The following is a 21,905-nucleotide window of genomic DNA, read 5'->3' as shown; positions in this document are numbered from 1 at the left end:
GTTCTCCCTTTTCTCTCATAAAAAGAGATGATGAAGGAAATATTCAGCAGGCCAGGCTGGTGAAAGAAACCGAGTGAATGTTTCAGGTTGATGGCCTTTTGTCAGAACCAGGACAAATAAGTGCGGAGACTGGGGGAAAGAGCAGGGGTGGATAGGGAAGAGGGGAAGAAAGAACAAAAGGCAAGGTCTATAATAGAATGGAAGGCAAGAGTGATTACATGACAAAAGAGATGATGCTGCAAGGCAAAACGGGATGATAAATAAAAGGAGGAAATGAATGCCTTTGAAATCTAAACCAAGGATAGGTGTTTATTTTTTAAGTCTAAATTGTGAAAAAGATTTTTTTTTTAAAAAAAGTCAAATCACATCAGTACCTAGTGTTATCAGTCATGCCTGAGAACGATTCTCTCCTTCCCCCCAAATTTTTATTATGTATTAGATGCTCTTTAACCCATACCTATGACATCTGCTCAAGCTCTATTGTCATTAGCCATAAGCTCATTTTGCCTTGCTGTGAAGATTTATGGATGCAAATGAAATATTCAGAAAGTATAATATGAAAGATGTACAACCACAAAGTCCATCCTTAGTGCTGTTGGCTTTTGCCATTGTCATTTCTTACATGACAATGTAGCAATGTACTCCAAAATCTTCAAACTTAATTTCCACCTCTTCAGTGCTGGCCAGCAGTGAACTGCTAGCTGGTGTGTGAGATTGATAGGCCAAGGATAAATCCTCCCCTGCTTCACTCCGTGAAGTTTGTATTTTACAGAGAGCACACCAGACATGTAAAATAAAGCAGGCTCACCAGAAAATGATAAACGTCAGCACCCAAAGATTTGTTAGTTTAGTAAGAGTGTGCATGCCTACCATTTCTTTTCTGTCAGTCAGCAATAATTAGGTATTTCTATGGCAGGATATTTTTCATATATGCTGTAAAAACTGTACATTGCTCTCCAAGATAGTGAGCACGAGGGAAAACAGGAGGGCAAAATTATTAATACCTCAATAACTGTGTCACCTATGGCTCAGTCAGCTAGTGGCCCCCTCACATGGTTCAGAAGGTTATGTTTTCATGGCCCAATCCAGTCATTTGATCAAAAAAATCTAGCCTGACACTGCAGTACTGAGGGATGGCTGCACTGTCAGAGGTGCCATCTTTTTTGAATGCCCCTACTCTTCCTTGAAATAGCACCACAGATCTTTTATCAACAGCTGAGACAGTGAGCTGGGTATTGGGCTAAAGTCTCATCTGATAGACAACACATCCAACAATCGAACACTCCCTCAGTATTGTACTGAAGCGTGAGCCCAGATTATGTGGTCAACTGTCTGGATAGTGGATTGAACCTATGACCTTCTGCCTCAGAGTGTTATCACTGCACGATGGTTAGCATGTGATAGTGGTAACACGTAACACAGTGAACCTTTACTAGATCAATGAACAAATAGCAATAATGTTAATTAATGCATAATAATTTTTTACATTTCCATTCCTTTGCCAATTAAGTTATTACATTTTGCTGTTGAGTTCAGTTTCGATGTATTGAATGTCTTTTGATGCCATCTTTTAAGCAGCCTTTATTCATGCATGAACATGGCCGGATTTCATTTTAGATTTGAATGACAGCACAATTAACCATAAAGGAACAGTCTCTAAGTTCAGACTTCATTAACAAATAGATAGTGACTCCAGTAGGAGTCCTTTGTGCAGGAAATCCATGTTCAAATAAACATAGCAGGCCAGATTGCGTGCTAGTAATGACATCAGAACTGTCAGCATTCTCCATCATTAGTCCTCTAAGAATGACAGCAACTTCTAGAGCCTACAGTTAAACATGAAAATTCAGAAGTTGCTTTCAGTGATTCAGCACTCATGATAGGGTACATTTGAGGCTCCTCCAAACAGCAATCAAGTAGTACATATCCTTCTATGCTATTAGTTTACTGTAAAAACTCTTGAAAAAGTTATACCCTAAATGAACAGTATTTTTTTCACCAGCATACTTCTGCTTTAGTTGCTATGGCATTATAGGGCAATATCTGTATTGTGCATTTCTATGGATAGCGCTAGCTAAACCAGGCATGACCTGCCAAATAGTAGTCCTGATAATAAACACTTGTAAATGGAATAATCTAAAGATGGGCCTTGAAAATTTCAAGTGCTGGGGCTCTAACAATTTTTTTTTGGCACCTTGTTCCATTGTGATATTGTCCTTGGGAAGAAAGATTGTTGATACGATGCCTTGGAAACAAATGGTCTTTGTACCTTGAGTGGATGGCTACCTCGTGTTTTGTCATTGCCAGAGGGCTACTGTTGAATCCCACCAATTTATTCCATATTTTATAGAAAATGGTCAGTCTATTTTTCTCCCCTCCCTTGTTATATTAATTCCCATTCCAAATATTTGATCCATGTTCATAATCACGACTGAACAACCTGTCTATAAAAAACTGATTTAAGATTTGTGAAATGTCAAATTTCTCCATTATGTTAGCTTTTAAAAATGTGCAAAGTTTCTTACTTTATGATATTTTCTATCTGGTGTACATCCCAACCATTTATTTGCACTTAATAAAATTTTAATTAATAGTGAAAAAATCAATGTATTTTAATTCCTGGTTTACTTTCTGTGAAAATACTTTGGTGCAATTGGCTGCTTATCCTGCCTGATGACATCACTTGTTGGGTGCCTGGAGATTGAATCTGGGCCCCAAGCCATGACTAACTGATGTCAGGAATGGGGAAATCTTTGCTGCAGAGATCACTAGATCTTTGTGGGCAGCTTTTTGAGGTCAGTGGCAAGTGCCAATGCTTCGTTGCTGACCATAACTCCAGACAACCAGAAAAAGTACTTTCCCCCACCTTCTCTTAACCAAAGTGTGTGTAAACAATGTGTCAAGACCTGCAAAAAAAATTAAGGCATGGTCTAACTTGTAATGCAATATGAACTGCAATGTTGCATTTATTTTTGAGTATCTCAAAACGAGGTTTTCTTTTTTGAGAATTTATTTTATCATAAAGGAATAAAGTTGACAATCTTTAACTTCAAGACAGACAACACCATATTAAAACTACAGTACTGGAATAAAATGCACTTCTTTGAGAGAAAATGGTATCCCCAGAAACACTTCTGCTGGCTGAAAAGTTCAACTGGAAATTCAATCTTTACAAAAGGTGTGGATTTCGCATTTGCGATTATTGTTAAATCTAACTTCATGTGAAGTTGGCAAAAAAAGTACCAGCTCTTCAAAGCTTAAAAGGATCCAAAATTTGCAATGAATCAGCCCCAGTTACTGTACAAGTTGACTGAAATGTCATCCATTATTCTTTATATAACAAGCCATAACCACTTTGCTCCCCACCCCACGCAGTAATACAAATACAACAGTGCAATCGATTCAACTAGATATATTATGCATTGTGTTTTACTCATTGCTCAAGAACGGTACTTAGAAGACTTTAGAAATGTTGGAAATTTAATTTCAAGTTGTTAAATACATGTGTTAGTTATACAATTGTAACATCTGTTAAGTTTTAGTCACATTTACACCAGTTTAAAAAAACCCTGTTCCTCTCATCCCACCTCCCCTCAAAAAACATAACCTAAATAAGTTACCCCACCAAAACTGGCATGAAAAATGATTACAACTAGTTTAAATTACTCGTCAAAAGGTGCAGCTAATATATGAATAGTAATTTTTAAAATGAAACTACCTTTTACTGGAAATAAAAGGCCAACTTCACCAAATCTGTCTATTCAGTGCATCGTTCTTCCTGGCATTACTTTTGCATGTGGGAAAGGGCCTGTGAAAGCTTTTTTTTTAAAAAAACTGCAGTGATCTCTGTAGTTTGCTGTGGGTTATAAGTAAAGGTGCCTCAGATATGTAGCTTCAGTCTGAGATCACAAAATAACCATACTTGGTACAAAGCAGATCCTACTTCTGCGATTGCACTTGTTTTTTTTCCCTCTTTTAAGATCTCACAACTGGATTACAATGTTCCAAAACTGCTGACATCTGAGCAACTTCCTCCCAGATGCTGCAAGATTGTATTTAAGCTCAGTTCTACCTGCTGCACTAGCTTGAGAAAGATTGATGTAAAAAAAAGTGGCAAGAAGCTTCTGGTAAGAGTTAGTGACTCCAAATCTCTCTTTAGTGTGTATACACATTCCTGTGTACAAGGCAAACTTAGGAGAACAGGTCTCTTTGGGGGAAAAAAAGTGCCGTTTTGCTGGGAAAATTCCATTAGCTGCACCCTAAATAATGGGAGTTCCTCCTGGTCCAATTGTTTACCATTAGGCGTGGGGAAATATCACAGATCAGACTGGCACACAATGGGAACGTAAATTCAATACATTTTGAATAAAATGTTAGGTTACTCAGGTTTTCCATGAATTTCCAATCCTGGAGCCTATACTCTTGAAAGACCAAACAGTGTACAATGTAACCATGGGCACCGTTCAATCTGTGCTGTGCAACATTCTGTAAAAATGGTGGTCATTTCACCAGAAACTGAGTATGGTGAACTATTTTTTGGACTGCAAAGGTTCGAGTTGACATTACTTCAGTCATGCTGGGAGTGGGGGGGGGGGGGGGTGGTTTACTAGCAGATAAACCATCACAATTAAACTGGTGAACAGGAAATGCTGCATTTGGTTTTCTCCTACCTAATAGAAACAACCCAATGACAAAATGAAAATCTTCACTTACAACGTAAAGACTTAAAAGGTCAATCTGCATACAATCTTGCAGAGTTCTCAGCTCAGGATGGCAATGAAAGTTTAGCTACTCATTCACATTCAGACCTGGACTAATGTAGGGGAGATGTGAGGTTCCTATGTTTGAATACAACATTGACTGAACGCTGTGTCAGATAGGCAGGAAGGACCCCATCACTAACCAGAAATTGGACCAACCTGTGCCGACACTTGAAAGAATTCAGAGCAGCTGTTAACATGGAGAGGGCAGTTACATAAGAGGGATGATTAACTGAGTGTTAGATTTGTAATAATGTGGATGATAAAAGTGGTCTCATTGAGCTCAGACTAAGGAAGCTAGATCCACAGTGACAGCCAGGCCTGGACAGGTGAGGGGACCGGGCCTGCAACTCGAGCCAGGCCTGTGCAGGCAGTAGGGGGTCAGAATAAATAGACGGAGCACCTGCATTCTTCGTGTCTTGATATGAACTAGAGGCTTTGAAAAATCTTTCTTGGTTGTTTAAAACCCTTTATATAATCCACAACTATAGGCAGACAACATACCTGCCTGGAACGTTTCAACACAAGAGCTTCAAAAAGGAGGAACCAGCTCGTTTAGAGTGAGCAACACAAATGAATTCAAGCTGGACAAAAAGCTCAGAAGGAAAATATACCATGTTCAGTTGTTAATTTCTATAAAAAATAAAGAGAAACTCTGGAGTAGGTCATTTGAATTAGAACATCTGTGTATAGAAAACACACACGCCAAGAATCTACACGTAGAAGATAGATTGCAAGAAGTACTTGGTCATTCATCAATATGAGTGGACAGAGGATCTCGCAAGTGTGTAGGCTCGATACCCAATTCTCCATACAAACTCTGCAACGAAATCTATCCAATCCTAGTTGCAAAAAGAGGAAAGTAAAAGTCCTGGGTGTACATTTGTACAGTGTGTAGAAAACAACAAAAGCTTATTTAAAGAGATACTTATCCTGTCCCTTTTCTAGATTAGTAAAAACAATTAGTAGGTAAATACCCATTATTTAGATTCTCATGGTCATTTAATCAAGACTACAGTTTCTTAGTTTAAGAAACAGCAGTCCTAGGTAGACGAAGTTTAAAAAAATCATTTTTGTTATTCTTAATGCTGGTTTTTCATTTATAGAAAAGTATCTGACAAAATATTCTTACATATAATACATTCCCAGCATTAAAATTCGTTTGATCTGCAACATACTGTGTGTATTTTTGGAATAAGGCTGTCATTCAAGCCTATCTTCCTGCAAAAAAAGAAGCAATTTTTAAAAACTGAGCAAGTAGGCTTATGATAAAAGTGAAGTGACACAAGATCTCGGCGAGTACCCACAAACAACAATGCGGAATTCCCCGAAATGTGGTAGACTTCTCCCTTCTCCCCATTGCAAACGAGCGTCCAATCTACTGAGGGGAGGTGCCACAATGTAGAGCCCCTGGATAGGAATACAGAGCAGGAGGGCCACCTAGTGGCCAGTACTGGCAAGTGCCTGGAGAGAGACGACTTGCACAGTGGGTGCGTTTGGCCTGGCAAAACTAAGGTTGACCAGAAAAAAATATATAGGAATTCCACATTTATTTATATAGTGAAAACAAACACTTTTCAGGATGCATTCTCATTTTTCCCCCAAACGGGTGCTGATATTTCTTGACTTCGATCCAATTGTTTCTGTGGAAAGGAGGACAGATGTACAACCATTCAGCATTTAAGAATACACCAGTGCTACTGACAGTAGTACACATTTAGGATTACAGAATTTACACAGAACTGTTGAGAGATAGAGAGAGAAAAAAACAAAGTGAGCTTTCTGGTCACATGATGCAAGTGTTTACTTTTTTGTTTCCATCAAGAAACATGCAGTGATGTCTCGGAATCATGGTCCAGGATACCCATGGAAGTCTTTTCACCATCAGGATGCTTCTCTCTTCTATCACATCCAAAGATCCCAGCAGCAAATGACACACAAAAGCCACCACCCTGCCCCCCCCCAGACACACAAAAGCCAAATGTCACCAGTGAAATTTGTTGGCATCGCATTCGGTAAATATGCTTCAAGACTGGCCATCGGAGTTGTCTTATGAATAAATGGTGATCACTTCGCTGCCACCACCTCGCACCATCAACACTCTGTTCAGGCCCTCAGTCAGCACCTCGAGGAACTCCATGTCTGTCAAACTTTAAGTCAAGGGTGTATTATCCACATTAGAACTAGGTGAAGCACCAAGGCTCATGGAAGACTGCAACTGGAAAGTGTGCGAAAGATAAGATCAAAAGTTCGGGGGCAGGGTAGAAGCAGATAAGCTGAGAGAGGAGATGGAAGATGGGAAGGCAGTGGCGGGGTGCAGAGTCAGGGTGGGTGGGGCTGGGGGAAGGTTTGGTTGATGACCAAGGGGAAAAGTGGGGACAAATCAGCTGATGTAGAATAAATGCTCTCTAACTTGGTGACAAGGTCGTCCATGAGCTCCTCACATTCATTAGTGGTGAGGGTGGAGGGGAGGATATGAGGGGGATTAGCGAAATGTTTGGCAGTTGAGAAAAGAAGCTCTGGAGCATATGTTTAGTCAACAGTGTTCAAAGGTGGCTGCAAAGTCAAGGAGAGAAACGCAAGGAGAGAGGGAGATTGAGGGAGGTTCAGGAGTGAAAAGCGTGTTACATAATCAAAGACAGAATGATGCACCATGTGATGTGGCTTTTTTTTAAAAAAAAAGTTTGTAATCAGATTAGAAATAAAATTTAATCTTTCCCACACACTTTTTCATCATAATGCACAATCTGTAGCAGCTGACATGAAAAGGATACAGTTTTCATCCCCTTGTTTGTTCTTGGGGGGACCTGGCAGATTCAGTAACACGAGTCTGGCATCCTGGGACTTGTTAACAACAACTTCATTGAGTTTCACCGCAGTATGCATCCGCCTAACATTGGACTGATTCCTGAAAGAGAGGAAAACTGAGATGTGTAACTTGGGTCAGGCGACCAGAATAAGAGTAGGATGAAGTTATCACCCATATGACCTCCCTGCCTTAACCATATTAAAGGTGGAAAGTCACTATGGCTAATTACCCTCTTGGCATACACAGAACAAGGAATGCATTTAGAAAAGTTTATTTAATTCAATATGAGCTATCCTAAAGAAGTCACTTTTTAAGGAAATGGAACACTACTTAAGATCCAAAACACTTGGCCAAACTCTACCTTGCTCCCTGCATCTAAATTTACTGGAAACGCACACATGGCTGCTTTATTAAGATGTTGTAAAAATGATGCAATGCAACCATTACAATTTAGACGTTTGGAACAGTTATTCTCCCTCTCAATGATCAGTTCTTTACCATGTCCTTGTCTTGTTACAAATATGGATTTGCTGTAGGCTCCCTTTCTTGGCGTCAGCTACCTTTGTAAGCAATTCAGGCATCTCACATCCCACTCCATGTGCACCTGTATAACCTGAGGATGTAACAATACTATTCCCTATGTGACTGGGATTGGATATATTTGTCTTTTACATATGCATTTCTTCGATCCCTAGGGAAGACAGAGCAATCATGGGGAGGTGGTGGTGCAGTGGTATTGTCGCTGGGCTAGTAATCCAGAGACCCAGGGTAATGCTGTAGGGACCAGGGTTTGAATCCCACGATGGCAGATGGTGGAATTTGAATTCAACAAAAACCCCCTGGAATTGAAAGTCTGATGATCATGAAACCATTGCCAATTGTTAAAAAACCTATCTGGTTCCCTTTAGGGAAGGAAATCTGCTACCCTTACCTGGTCTGGACTACATGCGACTCCAGATCCACAGCAATGTGGTTGACTGTTAACTGCCCTCTGAAAATAGCCTAGCAAGCCACTCAGTTGTATCAAACTGCTATGAAGTTTATAAGGAATGGAACTGGACAGACCACTCGGCATTGAGTGGAAAGACAACGGCAATGGCAAACTGAGCTCAGAGTTTCCCCATAGACTAGTCAAGCAACAGCCTGACATAGTCACACTCACAAAATCATACCTTACAGATAGTGTCCCAGACACCAACATCATCATCCCTGCGTATGTCCTGTCCCAGCAGAGGTGGCAGCACAATGGTATACAATCTGGAGGGAGTTGCTCTGGGAGTCCTCAACATCGACTCCGAGCCCCGTGGCATCAGGTCAAAGAAACCTCCTGCTGATTAACACTTACTGCTACCCACCCCCCCCCACCTCCTCCCCACCCTGCCCCCCACTCAGCTGATGAATCAGTACTCCACATGTTGAACACCACTTGGAGAAAGGACCGAGATTGGCAAGGGTGTGAATCTACTCTGGGTGGGAGTCCTCAATGCCCATCACCAAGAGTGGCTCGGTAGCACCACTACTGCCTGAGGTGGCCGAGTCTTACAGGACAAAGTAGCTAGACTATATCTGCAGCAGTCCTTCACTGTCGCTGGGTCAAAATTCTGGAACACCCTCCCTAACTGCGCTGTGGGTGTACCTACAGCACATGGACTGCAGCAGTTCAAGACGACAATCCCACTACCACCATCTCAAAGATAATTAGGGATGGGCTGAAGTGAGATAAATGATCTGATTTTATTAAGATTGATATTAAAATGTGTGTAAATAGCTTTAGAATGAACAACTGTAGTTATGAGGGGACATTCTAGGCATGATGGGAAATTTACCAATACTATAGGCATGATGGGATCCCTGGCCAAGGATAGTTCCAGAAGCAGCTTGCCCAGCAGTTGTAACAATAACCACTTTCACAGACATTCATTGTTGAACAAGACAAGGAGATAAGTGGGAACTGAAGGCTGTACCCAAGCCTGAGGGATGAGATAATGGGAACATCTGCTGATAGAATAATATGGTTTATTAAGAAATTAATGAGAAACACTATAATGAAAACTAGGAAGTTAAGAATTATAAATATGTGCTACAAAGCTTGTATCATAGTGAGAGGCACCATAGCAGGCTGTAGTTCTCTTTGCAGCATATGCTTAAATAAAGCTTACTTGAAAGCTCTCAGATTCAGAGTGGTTGTTTTTACCACAATGGGGCAATTAATGCTGGCCTAACCAGCGACACACACATCCATGAATTAATAAAAAAGATTGAGACTTTCTACGAATTCATGGACTGTTTTTATTTCATTGTAAGGTAAGCATATAGAAATGCAGCTTTGATGAGGCTGAATTCAATCTATAAAATTTTCCGTTGGATGATAATACAACATTTAAAAAAAATGCCCCGTACACTCCACATTCATAATCACCTTGATTTAAACTAACGCTCAATGACTCTACAGCGTTTCGAACACTTCAAGCTCCACAAAAGCTCTCAATTGCTCCTTCTAACTGCCTCCACAACCTTCTCATTTCAATATACTGCACTGCTTGCTGTGTCCTATTTCTGCATTCTCTCTCTTACTGTACAGCCAGAAAAAGAAATCAAAGACTTTCCAGTACAATGGTGTTTGGTGCTTTTCATTTGCTGAGAGGGGTTAATGAGTTGCTTACAGGCAATCTTTAGGCACTAGCAATGAAGTTAACTCACTTATCATCTTAACTACACAAATCATGCACCTCAGCTTTGACTCCAGATGAAATCAGTGCTTCAAGCACAAACCACCCTCTTTTATAAAATGCTTTCAATGTAAAGAGCATCCCAAGATACCTTATACATAAGTGCAAGAGAAACAGATGACTAGATGGAAAATGTCGAAGAAACAGCCGGCAAGGGAATTCCAGACAGTAGGATTCAGTTGCCTGAATGCTGTTCTGCCATCAGTGGGATGGAGGCGTTAAAGGAATGTACAAGAGGCAAGAGACACTTGGGGAAAGCTGAGTTAGGGTGAGGCAAGGCTATGGACGGTTTTAAAGACAGGAACAAATATTTTAAATAAGATACCAAGAAACAGTCAGTAAGGACTGTAATGACAGTCAAGCATTATGGCTTTGTAATAAGATGGATTGTGGGGGATGGGAAGCCAGCAAGAGTTTGTGGAACAGTTAATGAAAATACATGTTAAGGGTTTCAGTAGCAGAGAGACTAAGACAGGATAGAGGTGGACTATACTGCAGAGGTGCAAGGGATGCAAATGAAGTGAAGGGGGCGGGAAGACAGACATTTGTCATCTGATGACTGTACATTTTAAAAGCAGTTATGGAATTTGTTCCATCTATATAATGGTTGTAGAATCTCAGTTTTACTGATGGGGTTCAGTGGGCAATGCTGTGCAGATTTGAACGTATCAGTGAGCAGACATCTTATACAGGATTACAAAGTATTTCCAACACAGAAACAGACCATTCAACCCATAAGGTTGATGCTAATGTTTATACTTAATGTGTGCCTCCTTTCACCCTTCATCTATCTCCTATAAACATATTGGGCTGTAACTTCCAACTAGCATCAGAAAGAGATGGCCCGCAGGAATTGGAAGAAATAAATACATATTTACTTGCCCCTGAAAATTACACTGATACACCAGAGCTATTGAGACCTGCATTGAAAGACTCCTTCCAGGCCCCTGCAAAGTGCAGCTCTGGCAGATTCGAGGATCTAGCTGCCAGAAAGCAGGTAAATTTAAAGGGTCAGTGAAACTGACTGGCCAAGGAGAAGGTAAGTGTCTAAGATAAGTGGATAGGATTTGGGGGGTGGAAGGGTTTGGGTGGAGGGTGGGGGTTTAGAGGTCGGGAGTGGTCAGAGGTCAAGAGTGGTCGGGAGTGTGGGGCGAGTCCCATGGCGGGTGTTTTGGGTGGAGGGGGGAGGAGTCTGGGGAGGGGGTGGGGGTTGGTCTGGGTGTTTACCCAGTTACTCAGAAGTTAGAAGAGGTTTTAACTCTTAACTTCTTCTGAGTAACTATTGGTGTAACCCTGGCAGAACCACTGGAAGTTTGCGATTTAAACCGCATTTTCAGATGGTTCCCAGCACAGGGCAATTGTCCAGAGGAAATGTGCACCTTGGGGCAATGGCCATGCAAACCCTTATCCGGGAACTTCAGAGAGGGATTCCCCTGCACATCTTTGGGGTATCCCCCAAATCCAACGCTAGGGAGTTCGGAGATTATAGCCCAACCTTTTCTCCCCTCTGTGCTCATTTAATTTTCCCTTAAATGTGTCTATGCTATTTCACCTCAACTGCTCCCTGTGGTATAGAGTTCCACATCAAACTATTCTCTGGTAAAAAAAGTTCCTCCTGAATGCCCTAGTGAATTTATTTGTGACCATCTTATATTTATGGTCCCTAGTTCTGGTCACTGCCACAAGTGTAAACATCATATCTATCTCTGCAAGATTATGGAATGGTTTGATAGAGTAAAATTCCATCAGGTCACCCCTCTGTCTTTTCTTTTCTAGAGGAAAGAGCCTCAGCTTGTTCAAACTTCTCAAAAAAAAAACCCCCTCAGTTCCAGTATCATTCTAGTAAACATATTTTTTGCACCTGCTCCAATGTCTCTATCCTTTTTTTTTAAACGAGGTGGAGACCAAAGCTATTCACAGACCTCCAGGTGTGGCCTAACTGAAGTTCGATACAAGTTTAATATAACTTCTTTTTTTTAAATCTATCCCACCATAAATTAGCCCCAGTTCTGCAATTTTAAAAAAACTTTATTAACTTTGAGTCACTATCGTTGGCGATTGGTGTGTCTGAACCCCCGTCCCAGGCCTTTCTATTCCGCTACCTCCTTTGGACATCTAGTTCCAAGGTAAATGTGGCCTCTTTATTCTTCCTAGGTCATCTTCACTACTTCACGGAGCAAGGGAACTGCTTTTACTGCAGGTCAAGAGGTACAAGTGTAAAAGTACACTCACTGCTTCAACACAGGCCCTGAAGTCCTGATATTTGAAATTTCTCATGACAGGAACTTAGAATGTACGAACCTTGACAAATATGGTATAGCAGTGAAAAGAGGTTACAGAATTTCCAGCAGTAGCAATAGAAAACTCAAAGCTTATGATTGCCATTCACATACAAACCACGGAATGGCCATAGGAATTTTTTTTAGGGCAACACTGGCAAGGCCACATTAAATGCCATTCATTGCTGCCCAGATGGCATCAAGAGTTGATATCATAGTGCAAGGACTGCAGCCAGGCATGGACCAGACTGGGTAAAGGGGGCAGGTTCCCTTCCCCAAAGAATATTAGTGAACTGTGCCGTACATATCCAGATCTCAGATATCTGAGCTGGGAGCCGCAGCAGTATTTCTACATTTTAAAAAGGTGTGATGTTGGTGGCTGTGAAGTGTCCGGAAAAATGTTTGTTCCATAGTCCCATCATCAATTGTCCCTGGTGTCACTGAGGCAAAAGCTTCCGGACTTGGGTTTTAATCCAAGGTATAAATGGAAAAGCTGTACTGGAAAGGCTTCCTTTCTGTGCTAACTTGCATCCAGTATGACACATTTTGAAACTGATTTTTGGAAGCAGGCACATTACAAACGTTTCAGGGAGATGAGTTTGCCTGATACTCCAGCACAGCAACATCACCACCACCCCTTCAAGGCACATTCAGGTAAGGTTAAACAGCTCCTACTACACAGCCCACTGCAACACCCTTTATGATCAGTGTCATGCTTATAAATCCAACACACAAAACACATGCAAGGGAATAACCCCTCAGTCCTTTTCAGCTCACATAACCCAAAAGCTTCATTGTTTGTTCAAACCAATAGCCTACTATATTAAAATTTTATATATTAAAATCAGTTTGGTAATGTGTCCAATTTACAAGGTCTGCCAGGGTTCGATGTATTGAGGTTTAGGGTACCCTCCATCTAATTCTGGACTGAGTGGCAAAATGCGGCTTAGTAGCAGGGAGAGATTCTTAAAAGAAAAACCTTTTTCATCTCCTCAATATGTTTTCGCTCAGCAAATGGAAAAGGACATCCTTATTTTAAGGGAGTCATCCGATGGCTTTAGCTGTAAATATAATGCACAATGTGCTACTAAGGCATAACAGCAAACTGAGTAGCTTGTTAGACCATTTCAGAAGGCCGTTGACAGCCAACCTCAGCCCTTCTCATCCAGGGTATTACTAGGGGGAGCAATTAGGGGAGAGAAAAATGAACTAAAGATCCAATACAATTCCTCAATTGTTATACACCCATTTTTCTACTTGAGGGGTGTGTATGTGAATATATGAGATAAGAAATTTTGTCCCATAGTCTTTCCCGTCACATGCATGATAATGGGTCAAAGCGTTGACCCTCCTACATCCAAGCAGGAGTCTGTCTTCAGTACCCAAGGTCACTGGTAGTGTCAGAAGTATTGCAAACATTTTTATATTACTGTGAAAAGTAAGGGGTTTGGGTAGTTATGCCAGAGATGTTCTTTTTTGGGCTGAGTCAATTTACCTTCACCTGTTTAAAGAGGTTGGAAAATAATTCAAAGGGAAGTTAGTCATTTGAGTTTGGGAAAACTTTCCAAATGTCAGGTTACTTTTCATGTTTCACCTGGTTATTCTGGTGAATCAGATTTGAATGTCATTCATTCAAAGTACCTCTAACTTGGTAAAACATCCCAAGTAGCATCACAGGTGCATTATCAGACAAAATTTGATACCGAGCCACATAAGGAGATATTAGGATAGGTGACCATAAGCTTGGTCAAATTGATAGATTTTAAGGAGCGTCTCAAAAGAAGGAAACAGAGAGAGGTAGAGTGGTTTAGTGAGGGAACTGGAGAGCTCGGACCTAGACAGCTGAAGGCACTGCAATCAACGGAGGTGCCAAGAAAACCAGAGATACACAAGATGCCAGAGTTGCAGGAATGCAGAGATAGCAAAAGGTTATAGGAGGATGTAGATATTGTCAGGCACAAAACCATGGAAGGATATGAAAACAGAATGAGAATTTTAAAATTTAAGGCATTTGCTGGACTGAAAGCCAAGGTAGGTCAGCGAACACAGGGCTGATCGGTGAACAGGGCTTGGTGCAAGTTAGGTTATGGCAGCCAAGTTTTGGATGAATTTAAGTTCATGGAGAGTGATAGGTGGGAGGTGGACTAGGAGAACACAGGTCTCCACTGGTGGGACCTGCTCCCAATATTGACCAAAGAAAGAAATATGATCAAAGTCACTGCCCAGATACAGAAAAAAAATCAAAAATCTGGGAAACTATGAAGGCAAATTAAATGTACAGACCCTGTGTGGAGCTGCACTGGACACCACATTAATATCCAATTTGAATATGTAAATTACTCACTAAAAACAGAGAAAACAATCTTGGTATAGCAAGTTTAGTGCAAACAAAATTAGCCCTTACTCTTGGGAATAATTTGAACATAGAGCAAACTCCCTCCAGTCTGCAGTTAATGAAGCTTTTGGAGAAAGCATCATGTGTTGTTAAGGACTATCTACAAATACAAACACACAAGGAGTACAGATTAAATTAAAATCAAAATGTGACTTACAGGTTTCCCCATTCTCTGAAAACAACAGAGGGAAAGAAAAATGACAGTTACTGCAAATTTCAAACATTGAAGCTGTTTGCTCCTAATTTCACAAAGTGCCAAAGAAAGAGGCTGAAGAAAAACAACATTTCTAAAATATAATTATACTTAAAAGGTTACAGGACATTATAATGCAATACATTGACTCCACAATACCTCAGATGCTTCAAATTGTTTCCAGACATGGCTCACGTTTGGTTCATTGTGATTTGCAAGTATCCTTGATTGACAGCGATACAACAAATCAGAAAGCACCAACATGTTTTCCAAAAGAGGCAGATTTTAACTCAGGCAGTAGGGTGACATGCCAAACTTAGCCACCAGTTAAATACCACTGGTCCACTCCTACTCCTGGAATGGGCCAAAAGCAGGCAATCAGCAGGTGAAGATCAGGTAAGCACCAATGATCCATCGGTTTCTAGTCAACTAGCGTGGACAGAGATTTGAAGTGCAAAGAGTGGTGTAGGGTGTCAAGCAGCAGGGGTGACCATAACTTTCTTTGTGCAGCCTTGAAAAAGCACTTCTGTTCCTCGTGGCTCCATAAAAGGAAGGTTTCAGACTCACCAGAAGGGGCGTCTTCTGTCTTCAGATCAGCTGCCAACCTACTCTGGTCAATGTTAAATGTATCACAATCTTATTAATGCAGCCTGATTTGTATGGTTATGAGGCTTCAGCCAGCAAGTTGTTGCTGCTAACAGTCAAGATCTGAGTGAGTAAGTTATTTGCTTGTTTTTAACTACCAACCTCTGTTACACAACCCCTTCTGTTAATGATGAGTCCAATCACTACCATTGGTTTTCTGCCCACCCTAAAGTTGGATATCACCCCATAATGGTGAGGCTTTATATCCAGCTCTTCCACAAGACACCTAGGTAAAGGCTTGTTGGAGAGACCATACTTGCTAGTGGCATTCAGTAAACCCAATCAATCAGACCAAGTAAATCCACCCATCCCCAACTCCTATCCACTACTAACATCTCTTGTTTTGTCTTGCTGACATCCATAATCAGTCCAAGTACAAAATACAGCATCAACATCAGCCCTCTGCCATCTTAAATGATCAAGTTTAAGCTGTTGGTGAACTTCAATATTTTCTGTGCTCAGTGACTAATAACTGTAATTAGAATGCCTAGAAATGGTTTTGCAGGATCTGATAGAGTAATCATTTGGAAGGCATTTGGGACAAGTTTGCTTTGATTCAGAGCATTCTGGTGTTAGTTGAATATCTTCTTAGCACAGTAAAATTATTCTATTTGGTCTGGGCCTACATGTGACTTCAGTCCCATGCTATGCAGCTGATTCTTAATGTCCTCAGAGTAGTTAGGAATGGACAGTAAACATGGTCTTAGTGATGTTGCCCAGATCCAACCTGGGTTAGTCTAGCACCATAATCACTAAGCTAGGCATAGGACAATCTTTGCCTCACTTTCTTCAGTTTAACTACCCTCAGGTCCCCATGCCACACGCTTGGCAATAATGAATCCAAATTTTTTTATGAACATTTTGCTTTACTGTCCTGAGTAATGAGTGGCCTGCCCTCGCATTGTGCTCACATGAATGTAACCCAAAGACATCCCTATTCCATCCAGTTAGATGAGACACAAAGGAGACCCGTTATTTAAATTGCATTGATGCTTCTCTCTTTGTCCAATCATTCAAATGACTGCAGTCAGTTTATATCAGGTGTTGGGGGTTAACAAGGGAGTTTGGTTTTCTGGTGCTTTTTGATTCAAGATTTAGAACATTTTTTTCTGTGAACTGACTTAAGCAGTCCTCAGAACTGTACAGGGAATTTAATACACATTTCAGATTACACATTACAGAACACACTTAACAGAAAAGCTGGTGACAATGAGGCCAAACCTAGCATGCTCATTTAAAAATAAAACTGAAATCAACTTACGGTTTCATGTTAAAAATATCTCTCACACCTTCTGATGATAATGATTCTTTATTTTTGTGCCTTTCTGCAGTGATTTTCTCTTTGGTCCAGGTCATGTGCACTCCTTCAGGAGCAACTGAAAGCTTGTCAGTACCAGAGGAGTGAGCAGCTGCATTTCTGTCATGTATCAGTTGGGCCTAAGGGAAGTCAAAAGGAAACAACAGTCACCAAATCGGCACAACCCCCAAATCATACAGAACCATGTGAGGAAAGTAAAAATGGTCTCTCAATTGGTTCTTGGATCTGGGCCAACATCACCAAGGCCATGTTTACTGTCCATTCCTATTTTAATTGACATTAAAAGTCAACCGTTGGAGTCACATGTAGGCTCAGATAGAGACAGCAAGTTCCCTTCTTTAAAGGACCTTAGTGAACCAGTTGGGTCTTTACAAAAAAACAGCAACTTCTGTCATAATTTTATTTGGTGCCAATCCACAATCAACAGATTTATTCAATTCGGTTTCTTAATTTGCCACGGTTGAACTCCTGACCTCATAACCACTCCACTGCCATAGCCATAAATGACATCTTAGCATCAACTTACTTGAGTCACATTAGTGGGCACCCATCTTCGGTGGACAATGAAGTAGGAAACAAACACAGATCATGCAGTTCAATCAAAAAGAGTAAAAGCAAAAGAATGAAACTTTACAAAACAAACAGGAACACAGCTCCACACTAACCAAGGCTCACTGCTGCAGAGGAACAGCAACAAAGGAGATTCAGAAAAGGTTCAGTGGTGTCCTTGTGGGCATTTACAAGATCGGCTGAACATTATATGATGATCTCTTGTTGATTATAGATTCACACAGCACAAAAGGAAACTATTCAGCTCATCATACCTGTGACAGCTTTTGGAAATAGCTCTCCAAACTGTTCCAACTCTCCTGCTCTGCCCCCCCACCCCCCCCCCCACCCCCGCCAAGCCCTGCAATTTGTTCCTTTTAAATAAATATCCAATTCCCTTCTGATAATTACTATTGAATCTGCTTCAGTCACACTTTCAGGTAATGCATTCCTGATCACGGTAACTCGCTGCTCACCGTCACAGCGTGGCACCCACAGTTTTTTGTTTAAGTGCTCATCAAGGCCAATATTGTCTGCCTTGGGATTTGTAATGTATTTCCCCACTTCTACACTGTGTGAACAATAAGCATTCCCATGTCAGCTATAATGCAACCAGATATAAGATTAGATATATTATGCTTCAACATTGAGCCTCAATTCTAACATTATCTACTACTGCACCAATATGAAGTGTCCTATTTTTGAATAATAAGCACCCATATGGAATCTCTATACCGCACTGAAAATTTACTGCAATTAGTACCAGGCTACTGACCTACACAAACTAGAAACTTGTCCGAGACTACTCAAACTGTTTCTTCTCTTCAACTTTCGAGCCTTTCCAAAGGCTTCAACTCCTTGCTGGAGCACTTGTCATCAAACCAAGACAACTCATCCAGGTGGCTATTATGTGATATTGATAGCAAGTATCAGGCTATTCGACAACGGAGGATCATTCTATGTCTAAACATGTCCTAATTTAAAGTAATCACTGCCACAGGCTTCCCTGCACTACAGGAGTTCTCCTAATTAGTGGTTGAACTCAAAGGCATCAGGTCATTTTCCTTAAAGTTGTGCTCTCAACTAATGGGAGAGACTTTAATCCCATCAATCTAGCTGGAATCAAAACTCAGATGTGAAACTCACAACATGACCCAGATTGCCTTCTTCAATGCTGGTCTTGCTAAACATTACACAAGCAAATTTGATGACACAAGCTCTAAGTATGGACTGGCTGCATGTCAGGGGCAATGTACTTTCTTTTCAAAATGTAAGATTTAGACCAACTTAATCCTTGATTAGCAAATGCACGAAGATAGATGGCTGTAAATTTTAGTTCGGGAAGGAATAAAGTGTTTGGTAATTGGCAGAGAAGTTGGATGGTGCAAGGCAAAAAAAGTTATGCTCTTACTCTCTAACACAACTTGTTTGTCTCTTTTAAGTATTTCATCTTCATTGCTTTCCATTTACACTAGTTCTAGACTTACCCTTTATTTCTTTACTTGTTCCATTACCATCCCCTTTTGCTGTGCACCATCATCCCTTTCACCACTTAATCTCTCCAGTCTTCTACCCTTTTCCTGCCTCAAAGCCTGCTTAAAGCCTGCTCCATCTCTAACTTCTTACAGTTCTGACGAAAGGTCCTCAACCTGAAGCATCAACACTGTCAGATGCTACCTGATCTGTTGAGTATTTCCAGCATTTTCTGTTTTTGTCATTGTAGTAATTTCATGTCATTGGGAAAATGGCTTCCAAATACACAACATTGAAAAGTTTTTATTTGGTCATATGGAAAATAACCAGAAGTGGCCTAACAACAGATGTAAACATTCTATATCATGTGATGTGATAGCAGTGACGGTTTGGAATACTTTGCAATACTTTGAACCGAATTGAAATTCATAACCTTGCAATCACTGATTGGTAAATCACTGCTGTTGGTCTCGGTTATTTGTCACCAGTCTTGACAGTATCAGTATCATAGTGTGGGAAGTGATGCCAGTTATTAGTGACAATGTGCATGGAGCTTTGCTCTGCAACAAACGGAGGTGAGTCTGTTTGGAAATTTCATATTTAAGTACGGGGCTAGCATTAGAAAATAATCCCCTATAAAAAAAGTTTCCCAAAAAATCAAATTTTGGGGAAGAGGAAGAGATGGTTGGAGAAAGTTTTAATTGGGAACAAGGTCTTTTATCATCTGGCACTTCCTGAGTTCCATTTAGTTCAACTACCATCATCTTCACTTGATACAGCAATAACAGAGTTGTTGGCTAATCATAGCAAATCAATCTCTAAACAGTAATTAACAATTAACCCAAACATGAGGCTTGAAAAACCCCATGTTGAGGAGGTCTTTGGGAACCATTGGTCTAATGTTAACTGCTCCTGCCCCAAGCAAGCTACAGTTACCACACATCATGTTTTCAAATTACTCATCTATTGTATCCCAAAACGTTATTTTATGAAACTATTTTGCACTCTAATGAATCAATACTTTCTGTTTCTACCATCTTCCAGGCAGACTGTTCCATCGTTCTGAATAAAAGCAGGAAAAAAGGAACGAGGTGCAGATTTGGTCATAATGATCTGGACATTCAATTTTGGTTTTATCCTTAAACTTGGACAGATACCCCAAAGAGTCAGGTATCACCTGATACAAGTTTGCCTGCTTCAAGCAGGCTGTGTGATGGAATGCCACGCACAAAGGGAAACAATCAAACTATGCCTTTAGGAGTGAGAGAAATGAGGAGAACATGATGTGATTTGAAATCACACCAGTGACTGGTTGGCGAAGTACATGGCAGCATGTGACTCACAAAAGGAGCAGTAACTCTTTTTTAAAATTTGCTCTGTGGGTAGGCACCATCAGCAGGTTAGTTGCCCTTAAGTCATTCAGAGTCAAGGACAGGGGTCACAGGTCATAGAACTGTACAACACAGGAGGCTGCCAATCGACCCAGTGTACCTAGGCTAGACCAGGTAGGGGTAGCAGATTATCTGCCCTGAATGGCATTAGCTAGATTGGCACAACATAGCTTTCAAGGTAATTTTCCACTGGTGCTGTACCAGACTGACTGAACTCAATTTTCCATCTTGGTATGGTGAGTTTTGAACTCATTGGGTGGTATTTAGTGGCGACAACGGGGGTCTCACTCGTCAGCTAGAGAGCTAGTGAGAGCCCAGCATCACCTCTTTTAGGAAGGCCTGCCATACTAATTACCATTCAGACACTTAATTGGACAGCGGCAGGCCTTCCCCAGGATCAAGGACCCCCAGGGTGAAAAATCCTGCCCAGCAAGAGCTGCTGGCCAATCAGAGGCTGGCTCCATTGGGTTAGTACCTTAAGTGAGCATTAATTGCCCATTTAGGGCCTCAAATGACGACAGGCAAGAAGGTTGTCCATGGGTCTTCAACAGACTTCATTGGGGTGGAAGTGAGAAGGCAGCAGGGCCCCACCTGCCACCCTCCCCACCTGATTAAATGCTCCCTGCCACCAAACTTGCCATGGGTGAGGGTGTTAATTCCTGGTTTTGAGATACCAGTCAGGTAGCATAATCACTAAGCAACAGTGTCCTAATGATTGTGCTTGATTTTCACTAAAGCCTCCACTGTTGCTGTATTTTGATCACATGACATGGTAGCTGATTCCCAATTATTTAGGACATTATTAACAAAAAGGTTAAAATGACCCAATCTTTTCTTTTGAACCAAAGGCTCACACACCCTCAATCATAATTAGACAAAATTTGCTCTATGAGGAAATACAAGAAAATATGTCAATCTGTATTGCACACGCTAATTTGTTGTGGTAACCTTCACTCCTGACTCTTAACTGCTGTCCTTAATACTGATGGAAACGGGTAGTGGGTAGGAGAATAGGCACAGAGGAGCCGTAGCAAGGTGGCCTTACGTAAGAAATCAAGCAGAGTTCTGATCCCAAACTGGTTTTCAGGTTATATTATTGCAGGGTAGCATTTACATGTGATTGGAACAGGTTCACTAAGCACCAGAAAGCTTTCTCACCTGACCTGTTATTTAAAGAATGCATTGCATTTGGCACTCTGACCTCTCCTAGTGCCTTGGCCGATAAAACAAAACATTATCACACTTCAAGAAAAGGGATTTTCCAGTCCCGATTAAGAGACAGGTACATTGGAAGTGCTCATTTGGATTGGAGAAGAGCTTCAATGAAACAGAAACTGTCAGGCAAATAGAGAGAGACGGAGGGA

General features: G+C 41.0%; 1 protein-coding gene across 3 annotated transcripts in view; it reads right to left on the bottom strand.

Moving 5' to 3' along the window:
• Nucleotides 1-3,459: 3,459 nt before the first annotated feature.
• Nucleotides 3,460-21,905, bottom strand: part of LOC121275944 (solute carrier family 12 member 7-like) — a 465,011-nt gene continuing 446,565 nt past the window's right edge. For all 3 annotated transcript variants that reach the window (XM_041183838.1, XM_041183839.1, XM_041183841.1), the window contains exons 22-26: nt 17,072-17,247; nt 15,130-15,144; nt 7,535-7,668; nt 5,893-6,902; nt 3,460-5,602 (exon numbers count right to left, since the gene is read on the bottom strand). In XM_041183838.1, the coding sequence (XP_041039772.1) occupies nt 6,811-6,902; nt 7,535-7,668; nt 15,130-15,144; nt 17,072-17,247 (417 nt within the window). In that variant the 3' untranslated portion in view covers nt 3,460-5,602; nt 5,893-6,810. The remainder of the gene's footprint in view (nt 5,603-5,892; nt 6,903-7,534; nt 7,669-15,129; nt 15,145-17,071; nt 17,248-21,905) is intronic.

Source organism: Carcharodon carcharias, chromosome 3 (genome assembly GCF_017639515.1).
Source record: "Carcharodon carcharias isolate sCarCar2 chromosome 3, sCarCar2.pri, whole genome shotgun sequence".
Lineage (NCBI taxonomy): Eukaryota > Metazoa > Chordata > Chondrichthyes > Lamniformes > Lamnidae > Carcharodon > Carcharodon carcharias.
This window is presented reverse-complemented; position numbering and strand designations above follow the sequence as displayed.